The sequence below is a fragment of the Sardina pilchardus genome, chromosome 3 (genome assembly GCF_963854185.1).
Source record: "Sardina pilchardus chromosome 3, fSarPil1.1, whole genome shotgun sequence".
Lineage (NCBI taxonomy): Eukaryota > Metazoa > Chordata > Actinopteri > Clupeiformes > Clupeidae > Sardina > Sardina pilchardus.
Genome location: NC_084996.1, coordinates 29951014 through 29963345, shown reverse-complemented (window position 1 = coordinate 29963345; position 12332 = coordinate 29951014). Strand labels below are relative to the sequence as shown.

Here is a 12332-nt window from a genome sequence, read left to right as displayed (position 1 = left end):
GAACTAACAGCGTGCGACTGTAGGCTTATTGCAAAAGTAATCAAGTCTATTTGAATTGGTTGTTACCTTACTAGTAGTATTTCTAGTGACATGTTACATTTGGGAATTTAATGTGCATCTGTTTAATTGGCTTGTGGCAAATCAAACACCATATAGCATCGTCCCGTCATTGATGGCCTCGTAAGACTGTAAAGCGAAGTTGTGTTGTTTATTGGGCCAGCTGTAGCCTAGTGGTCCAAGGAATTTAAAGACGGTTGAAAACACAGTTAAGTTGTCCTTGAGTGTAGTAGCTTTTATAGCTTACTAATGCAATACTACGAATGTCATACAGAATTCTATTACTGCCCTCATTTTTCCATGACACAAAGTATTTCCAATCGGCTCGCCTCCTCATATAAATAACCTAGGCTACTCTCCGACGGTTTTGTCCTTCATGTTACGCTTGACGACAGACTGAAGACACACATATATTCGATCAACAGTGAACTAGGCCTACGTGTGTATGCTTAATGCTCATCCACAGAGAACGGGGAAACGCATTGCACATAGAAAGCTTCATTTCTCCAGCACACCCATCCGCTGGACTGCTCAGAGGGAGAGAGAGAGAGGAGGGGCGGCCCTTTCGAGCTACTCTGAGACCACGTGGTTTCCTCTTTGCAAACAAAAAATTAGTAAATTCGAGTCGGTTTAGAGGCGGTGCCATTCCTAGTCAGAAGGATCTGTGACAGTGCAGGGTACAGCTCGAGGTTGAGGGGCAGAGAGGAAAGAATTTCTCCCGATCCCGCCATACTTCTACCACTATTCCACCATAACCACCATCAGATTCATTCAAATTGATACCATTTCTACACTGCGAGAAATTCGCCTGGGTTGGCTACAGTCAAGGTTTCTCCACCTCTCCACTGGACTTTATCAGACTACAGCATTAGTCCACTATTAGCCGAACTTTTCTCATTTTTTGCTTTTGGATATTGTTTTGAATTCTAAAATTACGTTTGTACTTACAGCTCATTACCGTCTACAAGTGCTTTTTATAGTGCAGCCGCCTTATAGCCTATCATTTCTTGTGATATCATTTAGAGCGTTTCGATCAAGTTTTTTTGTTTGTTTGTTTTGATTTCTTAATTTCACTGGAGAGCCTCATATTGTCATCATGAACAAGCTTTATATTGGAAATCTGAATGAAAACGTGACTGCAGAGGACTTGGTCAAAACCTTTGATGACTACAAGATTCCATACTCTGGACAGTTTCTCATGAAAACTGGCTATGCGTTTGTTGATTGTCCGGACGACCAATGGGCTATGAAAGCCATTGAAACATTTTCTGGTAAGTTAATTGGATCTGTGGAGCATTTAGTCAACCTTTACCTTTTTATAAAAAATATTCACTTGTGACACTGCCGACTGTGTGAAATATATAGCTAGAGGACTCTCAATGCCCACTCCCTTGACATCCCATGTCCCGAATGCAAATACTACTTTTGGAAGACTGGGGGAGTAATAAAGCCATATCGATAATTTTATTTAATTGAAACGTGGTAACTGATGTAGACTAATGTGCTTCCTCAAAAGATCCAACTTTTGAAAGAAGGAACTCGACGAGAGAGGATATGCAACGATGCAGGCTATAGCACCGACTTTCTAGTACCATAATCTGCTGTAAATGTATTTTCAGTCAAACATTCTACATTGGATCACGTTGGGAGGAAAATGGCATTGGTGCTCAAATGCACAGACTACATTTTGGCCTCTTGTGAACACGGTTTCATTGTAGTTCAAACGCTGAGCCCACTTGGAAGCTTTGCGTGGTTCAACATTCTGTATGCTCGTTCCAGCTATAGAATCACATCGCACCCCTCCCCCTTTTGGTTAATAGGACACTGTAGCCAAGATAAAATACTAACGTTATTCATGTGTATTTAACGAACAGACATTACAACCAATAGTTACCCGGCTTAAAAAGACGATCACACGCCATTTGTGTGATGGAATAATACACTTTTTGTACACGGGTCACATTTAGGCCCTCCTGGCTAAAATGTATCTTGGCGATTTTCAACATATGTAGCATGTGATGTGCTCTATAGCGCGAAGGTCGCCATGCTTTTGTGTGTTACGCCTTAAATAGATCATTACAACAAGTTTCAGGCACGTAAATGGTTTAGCCTCTGTTCCTACTAAATGTTAAACCATGTCTCAAAAATGGCAACGTGCTCTCATGCAATTGTAATTGAAAATGATCTGTTTTTGAAAATATGGGGCATGGTGCAAGTGTGCGAGGACGACTAGTTATGTCAATGTATGCCCAAGTTATGTGTCGTGTAAGTAGCTGGAAGTTGATAAGAGTAAATGCATGGCAATTGTTGACTAACTACACTAAACTGTAGGCCTACGTGTGCAACTTTTCACCCTTTTGCCTCCTGCTTGCCTCAAAGTAGCCTACATTGTCTGAGGCCATATGACACAAATTGTTACAATAATTGCAACTAAACAATGTATTTGATATAACGCCCTAAACTAGATTTGAGAGGGATGTGTACACGCTAGTTTTCGCTGCATATCAGTCAATGGGGTTTGGAGGATCAAGTCAAATTAATGGCGATGGTGGCCTAATTTATGTGAAATACATTTGTTTTTCTTCAGGTAAAGTGGAACTCCACGGCAAACGCATTGAGGTCGAGCATTCTGTCCCCAAGAAGCAAAGGTATTTAGCTCTGTTTTTCTAAATAAGTCTTACAGTTGGGTTGCTGCTTCGCTTTAGCATATACATGGAAGTACCAGGTTGTATGTTGGGGCTTGAATTGTAAAGAGCTTGCTGTTTCTTGACGTGATCATGACACGTAGATTGTTGCATGTGTGGATGTACACAATTTGAAACCTCTCTATCGCCATGTTGCCTGTGTCGTAGAGGGGTAGTCCTCATACGTTGAACAGACAATGATGTAGCTCTGGTTATTCATCTACGTAGATGGTCATACACATAGTATTAGATATGTATATTCTTAGACGTCTCTCTCAAGGTGTATGGTGTGTTTGTAGTTTGTAGTGTTGTCTCATTCTATGTAGATCTTCATGATCCACAATAAGCCAGTTTTCTGAATATTGGTTGCAACGTCATCATTCTATTCGCACATGCTCACTCCTCTCTAGGCCTTGCCACCATGTAGGCCTGTGTGCTGGTTAATATGTAACTTTGTAAACGTATCGTACTATAACTTAAAAACGCTAACTGTATAGCTTAGCCTATGCATGGTTGTATGCCGGGGACGGGTTGATTAAGCCAACTTGTTGTGAAGTCGTCTTATTGTACGACTAAAATGGCTTTGATTTTTTTTTTTTTTTCACACGCTGGCAAGTTTTTTTTTCCTTCTCCCCACTGTCGACTTGGTAGGCCTGTCAGGCCTTTGTCCATAGAATTCATGTCAGCCCAGAATTTAAGAATACATCTGTTGCATGCGTTTGTTCTGTTGTTTATAGTGCAACATCAACACAAAGAAACACGTAGCCTGATGGGAAGGTTGTGATTTAAAGCTTGCACGAATACTTACATTTCCACGAACTAGGCCTACCACTGGCATGAAGACGTTAGAGCGCGGACCTTTATTAATTAAATAACTATATTGATTTGTTGAACATACGAACCTCCTGCAACCTGGTTAAAATTAAATAATAATACAAAATGTAATCTTTCGAGAGTCGTTAAATGTTAAAGCGCTTCGTTGTGAATATTCAAATTGTTAACTAGATTAAAAATGGTGGCCCCGCGCCCTCTCCACTACACTTAGTTCTCTAATGTCTGCTATGTCAGCCTATGTTGGGAAAAATACTCCCATCATCTCGAGTGCCCTAATGTGCTACAACACAAATAAACTCTTATTATATTTAAGCTATTTGAATGCAATGAAAATATAAATGGAGTAGGCTGTAGCGTAATATGGAATTCAAGTAGGCCTATATTGTAACGTTGTGGGTAGACATGCACTTTCGAGAAAAAAAAAGTATTTTAAAATTAAGCAATACAACATATCCAGTTAATACGTTTTTTAAAAATATATATAGCACCACGACCGGCCATATATGATTTACTTTCAGGCTGGCGTGAAAGGTAGTGGATTAGCGCAACTAGGACGCAGTTTAAATGTATAGTTTACCTGTGATTGTATGGCACATGCAAGGGTGATTCATCGTATCGCAGAGACTATTGCTGACTTGAGAACTGATGACAAGAAAAAGAGTCATTTGGTTGTGTATGGTTTTATTTAAAAATGCAATTGTAATTCTACGTCAGGAAATGTGCATTTAAATAAACAGTTCCGTGCATTTAAGTCATGGCGTCACTGAGAAATCAGGGTCACGTATTAAAGCTTTGCACCTTACAATGTAACCTTTTGATAGAAGCTACATTTGTTTGAGCTTCAATAGACACGTGGTCGCTCCCATTGCAAGAAGTCGACTAACGTCACTGGATTGGAAAATGGCGTAGGCCCACACTGTAACCTACATGGTTGTAGAGCAGTGGGGCACTCCATTGACTGAAGACAACGTGGTAGATGCACACTATCTCGAGAAATGCTCATTGGTTGAAGCTGTTGAACCGACATAGAATGTTATTATGAAACGTAGTTAGCAAATTAGACAGATTATAGAAAATATAAAATACTGGAAATGGCTCATCGTCCGTTACATGTTAGTTTGAAATAAATGGTGGATTACGCATATTTTAATCACCATGCGTATTTCAAATAAGCTATCTGTGCGCCATGCATTTCCATTACAACACACCGAGTTAATATATTTAAAATAACTTTTGAAAAAGAAATCTCTCGTACTTTCTGTTGGCTACGTTAGGCTATAGCCTACTGTTTGTGTGTGTGTGTGTGTGTGTGTGTGTGTGTGTGTGTGTGTGTGTGTGTGTGTGTGTGAGAGAGAGAGAGAATATGGCGTAGATTAGTCATTTGTAGATATATTTTGCTCTCTCCCTCGGTTTCTCACTCGTGCGTCTGATGAACATTTAGTTTTTTAAAAAAGGCCTCTGCATGTGCGGCCATGCATACATATGGCTGAAATATGTGGACTCCCCTTGTGATATCTTTCTCTGTATGCTGATCATCAGTTACTACAATGTGTTAAAACGTAGGCCTAGCGGTTAAGCACAGCAGTTGGATATTACGTTGGATGACGTGGAACTTATGGGTTAAGTTTTTTTGAGAAACATGAAATGGGGGGTGTGTATGGCTCCATACAGTTTGTCCATGTCCTGGTGACACAGACTTCCATCATTCTTATTTTAAGGCAAGGGGATGTTGGAGTGTGTTCATATGTGTTGGGGGTGAGGGTGTGCGGGACAGCTTAGTGCTATTTTTCCAGTAGTTGCTGGTACAAAGTGGAGAATGGACGGAGCCCCCTCCTTGCATTAAAAAAAAAAAGGGGGGGGGGGGGGGGGGCAAAAAAAGTTTCACATTACATTACTGCATGTCTCTGTCACCCAATCACTGCAGTCTGAGAGCAGACCGTTGCCCAATCACCAGAAATCTACCTTGCATGGGCCATTTCAAATGTGTCCAAGCTTCATCTATGTACTACAAACAAACTATTAGGCTATGACCACAGATTTTAGTAATAGAGCATGATTAAATAATTAGGTTGATGTTGCCATGTTGGACTGGCTGCTAACACCCATGTTTAGCTAAGTATCATCCTGATTGAATCCTAATGGATTGTTTTAGCGCTCACAGGGTTCAGGTCAAGCTTAGCCTTGCTGCCACTTTCAAAGCAAACATTTTCATGAGAAGTTGTCCTGAGAAACTGGTAACTAACTAAACAGACTAAATCTCAATAGAGAATGTGAGCAAGCTGCCAAAGTTGGAACGTATGGCTGTAGGCCTATTGATATCCTATCAGAAATATAATTAATAAGGGGGCACTTAAGGAGACTTGTTGTGCTTTCCTACTCACATCTAATCATTGTTGACAGGTACAATATATAGACAATAATCTACTTTGTGATGCCTTCATATTGATAGTCATATGGCTTATTTGTAATTCATTGACAGCATGACAAATTATGCATGTAAAAAAATACAGCTGATTTGTAATTTCCTTTACCTGGCAAAAATAAGTTTATACTTTTTTACAGTTTAGAATTGTTTCACTATCCAGAAATAACATGTACTTGAAAACGTGTACGTGAAAAATGTTTTTAATATAATGTTGTGGTGCTTTTGCCATTTTCTGACTACTACTCTCCATTGATGGCAATGTTGACATTTGAAATTGGTCAAACAATTTATCAGTCCAAACAATACGTGTGTGTGTGTGTGTGTGTGTGTGTGTGTGTGTGTGTGTGTGTGTGTGTGTGTGTGTGTCAAAAAGCGGTAGTGCAGCATGCAGTGCTATCCAGTATTTTTTCTTGGCTAAAATCAACCACACCAACCAAAGTTTTCACCAGCAGCCAATGGTCTTAAGTAGCAAAGTCCTCTTCTGTTGTGCTCACCCCTGTGCGATTTCTCCCTGGCTCACCTTACATAACCATGCTCTGTGAACAGTATGAGAAACGCCAGCGTGTACTATGGAAGAAAAGTGTATTCCTGTAAAATGGCAAAAAAAAAAAAAGAGATTGCTGTTTTCAGATGGGTACACTCACTTAACAGATCAACATTTGGTTATATATTTTTTTGAAAAGCCTTTTTTTTTATTTTGGTAGAAGAAAAGTTATTCATTAATTCATAATTTCCTAGTGTGTGTGTGTGTGTGAGAGAGAGAGAGAGCGAGAGAGAGCAATGCTCACCTTGTTCTTGCTATAGGAATGTTGTACTTGCAGCTCATTTGCACATTGCAGTCAAGAACTTTACTCCTCTGCTTTGCTTTTTGTCTTTCATTTGGTAAGAACAGTTGTTTCAACAAAGGGATGTTTTCCACCTTATTTGTTATTATTATTATTATTATTATTATTATTAAAAAAAAAAAAGGGTACCAGATAGTGTAACACAATTACCCATCAGCTATACCCACTGTTATGTCGTAGCCTACCAACCTCCCACGTAAGAATGAGATGAAGTTGATATTCCAACTGTTTGGTTGTATTGGTCTGTCAAATGGATTTGTATGTCTTAGATGGCTGTACTGGGCATTTGGTGAAAAAAGGAATGTGCCCCCAAACCTGATTACATTCATTACTGTAATTGTTTGTTTTGTAAAACTCTTCAGTAATTGCAAGCATTTATCCCCTAACCACCCACTATTTGCTGTCCTTAAAGATGCAGATAGCATTGCAGGGTATTCAAATGACTTGGCAGCATTTACATGGTGAGCTGTGATTTAGGCATGAAAATAAAATCATTGATAAATGTGGCAAAGAACATTCACATGTGCCTTCAGTAAGGTTAAGTCAGAGAGAAATGTATTCAATTGGTTTCATTAAAAGCTAGAGCATAAAGGCTTTGTGTGCATGTTTACAGTATACATAGATATTGCTTATACACATAAGTTATTATAGGCATTGTTAAGATGTATGATTTCAAAGCTTATTCAGTGACTTTGAAGTCCATTCCACTAAAGCGTAAGTGTTTAATGTTCAAAATGACTAAACATTTAAAGGCGTGTCAAAGACTGAGAGAAGAGTTATTTCTTATGCAGAGGTTTATCAAATGCAAGCTTTGATGCTTCTGGATCTCAGAATCATTGGCATTTAGTTGAGGTAGCATGCAGTGGTCACATTGACTTTAGCACCTTCCCTGCACGTTCCCTGCTCTTGCTCATTACTTCTCTTTCTTTCTCCCTCCCTATTTCTGTCCCTTCTCTCTCTCTCTCTCTCTCGCTCGCTCGCTCTCTCTCTCGTTCACTTCCTCCCTCCCTCTCTGTATTCTCCTCTCCGCCGTAGTACTACGGAAGGCAGGCAGGGGGTGGGGTGGGGGGAAGGGCCGGCAAGCTCAAGGGGGTGCGACCAATCAGGAAGGGGGAGCACCTGTGAGTCGTTCCGCGAGAAGCTGTTGACGACATGGCAAGAGGCGGTCGCATGCGCTTGCAAACACAATGTGGGGGAGAGAGAGAGGGATAAAGAGAGAGAGAGAGGGATGCAGAGAGAGAGAGTGAGAGCGGGAGGGAGGGAGAGAGAGAGAGAAGGAGAGAGAGAGGAGGGAGGCTCGTCCTTCTCGTGATTACAGCACACATGCACATGCAACTGTACCTCTCCACTTAAAGAAAGAGATGGCTGTGTACGTATGCATTCTTCTGATTATTTCATTTTTTTCCCCCTTTCCTTTTTCCATTCTCACTCCGCCTGCCTCTCTCGCCTTGTCTTTGTCTTGCAGTCACTCTCTTTTTTCCTCTTCCGTTGGAGTCATATGATCAGCTTTGCTCTCTTTGGGGCTTGGCTGCATAGGGTTAGTGTGTGTGTGAGTGAGTGTGTGTCTGTGTGTGAGAGAGAGAGAGAGCGAGTGAGGGGTGGGGGGTCGAGAGAGATGGAGGGGGGGTATTGAGGTTGGGGAGAGGGGGGCGGAGATGTAGGAGGCTGCTGGATGGCTCTACTTCCTCATGGACTTGCCTTTCTTTCCGCCATCATAGCACTATAACCAGATCAGGATATTTCTGAAAGGGGGGGGGCTAAGATAAAGGGAGATAGAGGGAGAGAGAGCGCTTTGGGATAGAAGGACTTGGGGGTTTCTGTGCATGTGTGGCCGGATCTGTGGATGGGTGGGGATAGTTGAGGGGAAGGGAGGGGGGATTGGGGTGAGAAATGTATGCCTTCTCTTCAAGACCACTCCCCCCTCTATAGACTAGTGCTTCACCAACATGCACCCCTCCCCCCACTTAGAACCATCTGTCCTGTTTTAAAGGGGCTGAGTCTCTCTACCTCAATTTTACCCCCCCTTTCTGCTCTCTCCCACTCGCCGTTCGGTTTGCAGTGACTAGCCCTCGTCACCGTTTCCCAACCCCCCACCCCATCCAAGTCAACACACTTTGCTCACTCATGCTCTCGCATTGGTCATAGTCAGAGACACAAACACACACACACACGCGCCGCCACGGTCATCATTAAGGCAGAGAGTGGTTTGGAGCACTTTGGTAATTTTGATAAGAAATTTGAAGGCTTTGACATGAAGGAAGCCATTAAAAAGGGAAGTGCTGGCAAAATGTGTGTGTGAGAGTGTGTGTGTGAGAGGGGCTGCAAAAGGGTCGCGTTGATGGGTGGGAAGGGGTGTGTGTGTGTGTGCGTATTTGTGTGTAGAGGGTTATAAGGCATTCGGTCTTGAATGGAGGCGCTCCCTTGTTGACCGCTTGGTGTTGAGTCCACGTAGACACATAGTGCTATGCTTCCCATTACGTGGAAAGGTCAAATTGCCCCAACCTGGCAGTGACATGGAAGCAGTAGACCAACTCCCAACCCCCCTACATATATACACACACACACACATACACACACACACACACATATACACACCCCTTTAGCCTGCCCAATTCCCATCCCCCACTCACTCAAATGTGAGCACACCAACTCATGCTATAGCCCATACGCCATTGTAGCATAGGGATGAGGCGGTGCTTGTGGAATGTGTGCAAGGAATGATTGCAAGCGTTTGGTTGAGGACGAAGGGGCGCGATTGAAGCCTCCTATGGTGGTGGTGGTGGTGGTGGTGTTTTTAGGCAGAGGTTGGTGTTGCGAGGAGGACGACGAGGGTGAGGCACCTCCAAAGAACACAGGCGGGCGGCATTACATCAGATTGGCGTATAGCACCCTGCTGCTGAAGATGGTTCTAGAAGCAGTTTGGCGCCATATTAATGAAGCCAGTTCGTGAAGAAAAGAGGACAATGTTTCCTTTCCCCTTCCTCCTGCAGTGACTTGATTCATCTCTGAGATTACATTTGTTATTTAATTAATGTGAACAAATGAGTTGTATGATGAAACATGCCTGCTTTGCATATAGTGTAGCAAAGCAACAGTTTATTAATGAACATTGGTCATTGCTGCAAATGACCAATTCGTAGCAATTGTAGCAATTTGTAGCAAAGTTTAATTATTGACATTTAACAGATTATGCAATGTGTATACATTGTTAATTTCAGATTTTGTGGAAAGAAATCTTGATACCTGTGGTTTCTAAATAGTAGAAGACTGTTTCTTATAATGCACTATTAAGTCTTAAATAGAAGGCCATGTGTTTGAGGTAGTGATATCTTTATGTAACTGTGTTTTTTAACTCAACCCTAAGGCACTATAAGAGAACACTTCAAGCACCCCCCTTACACCTCCCGACCCAGCTGTTTTTGTTGCTCCGTGAGACTGAGGCCCTCTCACCTCTAACCCTTTCATTGTGTGCCTCCTGAACTGGCCCCCATGGTAGGCTTGGCCCCAGCCAAAGGCCATAGTAAACACTACCAAAGGAACAAGAGCATGGGAGGAGGGGAAGAGAGAGAAAAAGAGGGAGGGAGGGAGAGAGGGAGAGGATCAGGGAGGTATGGGGAAGAACTTGTAGGGGGGTGGTGCCTCTTAAACCTAAATTCTTTACATTTTTGTATACGTTTTTCAAATGAGAGGAATTGGCAGTAGAAACGACCACATGTCTGGTGCTGTCCAATGAGGCTGTGGAGTGGGGAAGGGACAAGAGGTTAAATAAGCACACAGGTTGCATTGGAAGAGTGAAGATCTGTTTTACTGTTGTTAAACAGTACCACTAATTAACTATCCAAAAAATGTAACCAGAGCATGTAGCTCTATGTGAAGTATGCTGATTGTCCATATGGTTTCAGTTCTGCTGCACATGGGTTTTGTGCATTCATTTAAAAAATAGATGTATAAAAAAAAAAAATAGGTTGGTGACAAACTTTTTTTTTGACCTATGGCACACTTTTGGCATGTCCATGAAGAATCTGCGTGGATACGTGTTGCTTTTCAAGCATAGGCCAAACAGATCTGCTGGGTTCATGTGGAATGTGTATTAGGAGTAAGGAACAACAAATACCAAATGTCTGTTCATACTTTAAATTGATTCTTTCATGTATATGACTGTTATATCGGTGGTGGTGTGTAGACTGAAAGGGTATTTTGTTTATGCTTTTGAGAACAGTCATTGCTTTTCAAAACTGTCACCAATATATGACTTAGTGGTGACTAATAGACTAATGATCTAGTGGTAACTAATCTCATGAATGACTTGGTCCTTTAAAACAAATCTTGTCCAAGTTAAGATTCCATTGTTTTTCGCGGTCATCCTCTACAACAGGCATAAACTTTCACTTCCTTTTTCATGTGTGCAAGCACGTGAGGAGTCATTCTATTTGTCTTACACATGCATATGCTTAAACCTCTTTCTCTTGTGAATAGTGTAGATCAGTGTACTAATCTACTGCGTTCCTGCATGTGTTGGATTGATCACTTGAAACGTTTAGAGTATTTTACTGCTGTTGGCCCCCTGTTGCATATTATGATGAAATTTTGGATTTTTAAATTAACTAATATTTTAATCTGTTTGAACATTTGAATGGTCTTAGTCACCATTTTCTGCTGACGTTCAGATTTGAACACTTGGAACATTTGTTGATGACTATAATTGATGTATATAAAAAGTTCTATTGATTTTGTTGTTGATGGCAGAACATAATAAAATAAGAAAATGCAAACGTAAACACCGAAATAAATTATAAGTGTTGGTAATTTATAACGGAATCTGTTACTGTATTTAAGCAATATCAAATGGCCTGTATGGTGGAATAAATTGAGGCAAAATAGAATAAAGGTGTTGGGGTAGCTATTTATGCAGCAGAAAATCATGCTAGTTGCAAACATTTTGTCACGCAATAACAAAGTCAATGGAGGGAGAAATTATGCAAAACTTTGAGCTGTACTGATTGGACAAGGGTGTAAAAGTAGTGTACATTACTGTGCAATGGGTTAAAATGGACCATCATGTGAAAACACACAAAGACTGTCTAGTCCCACTAGTAACACAAGAGGCTATGGAGAGTTCTGATGTTCACTATGAAGTTGTCTTTTAGGCTGCATGTTAAATGTTATTTATTTAACTTGCAGTATAGCACTGTGTCATTTACAAGACACAAACCTGCAACAAAACAAATAAACTGGTCAAACTATGGAGAAACCAAAAGCTTAGAGTTGAGTTAATATGTTAAAGTTGACAGGCAGATGAGTAAAAAAAATATGGAGTAAACATGTACCATATAACTATCTGAACTGATTCTCTATTAAGGGAATTCTAAAGGCTTTCATCAATAACATAACCAAGCCCTCTTCTCTAACCCAACCCAATCATCAGAGGTCAAATGCTGGCTTCAATTTCATTTGTCCTTACTGTGACAATGCATGCACCAAATAACT

General features: G+C 41.1%; 1 protein-coding gene across 3 annotated transcripts in view; it reads left to right on the top strand.

Moving 5' to 3' along the window:
* The first annotated feature begins 746 nt into the window (after nt 1-746).
* igf2bp1 (insulin-like growth factor 2 mRNA binding protein 1) overlaps nt 747-12332 on the top strand; it is a 46999-nt gene continuing 35413 nt past the window's right edge. For all 3 annotated transcript variants that reach the window (XM_062532764.1, XM_062532762.1, XM_062532761.1), the window contains exons 1-2: nt 747-1328; nt 2645-2705. In XM_062532764.1, the coding sequence (XP_062388748.1) occupies nt 1154-1328; nt 2645-2705 (236 nt within the window). In that variant the 5' untranslated portion in view covers nt 747-1153. The remainder of the gene's footprint in view (nt 1329-2644; nt 2706-12332) is intronic.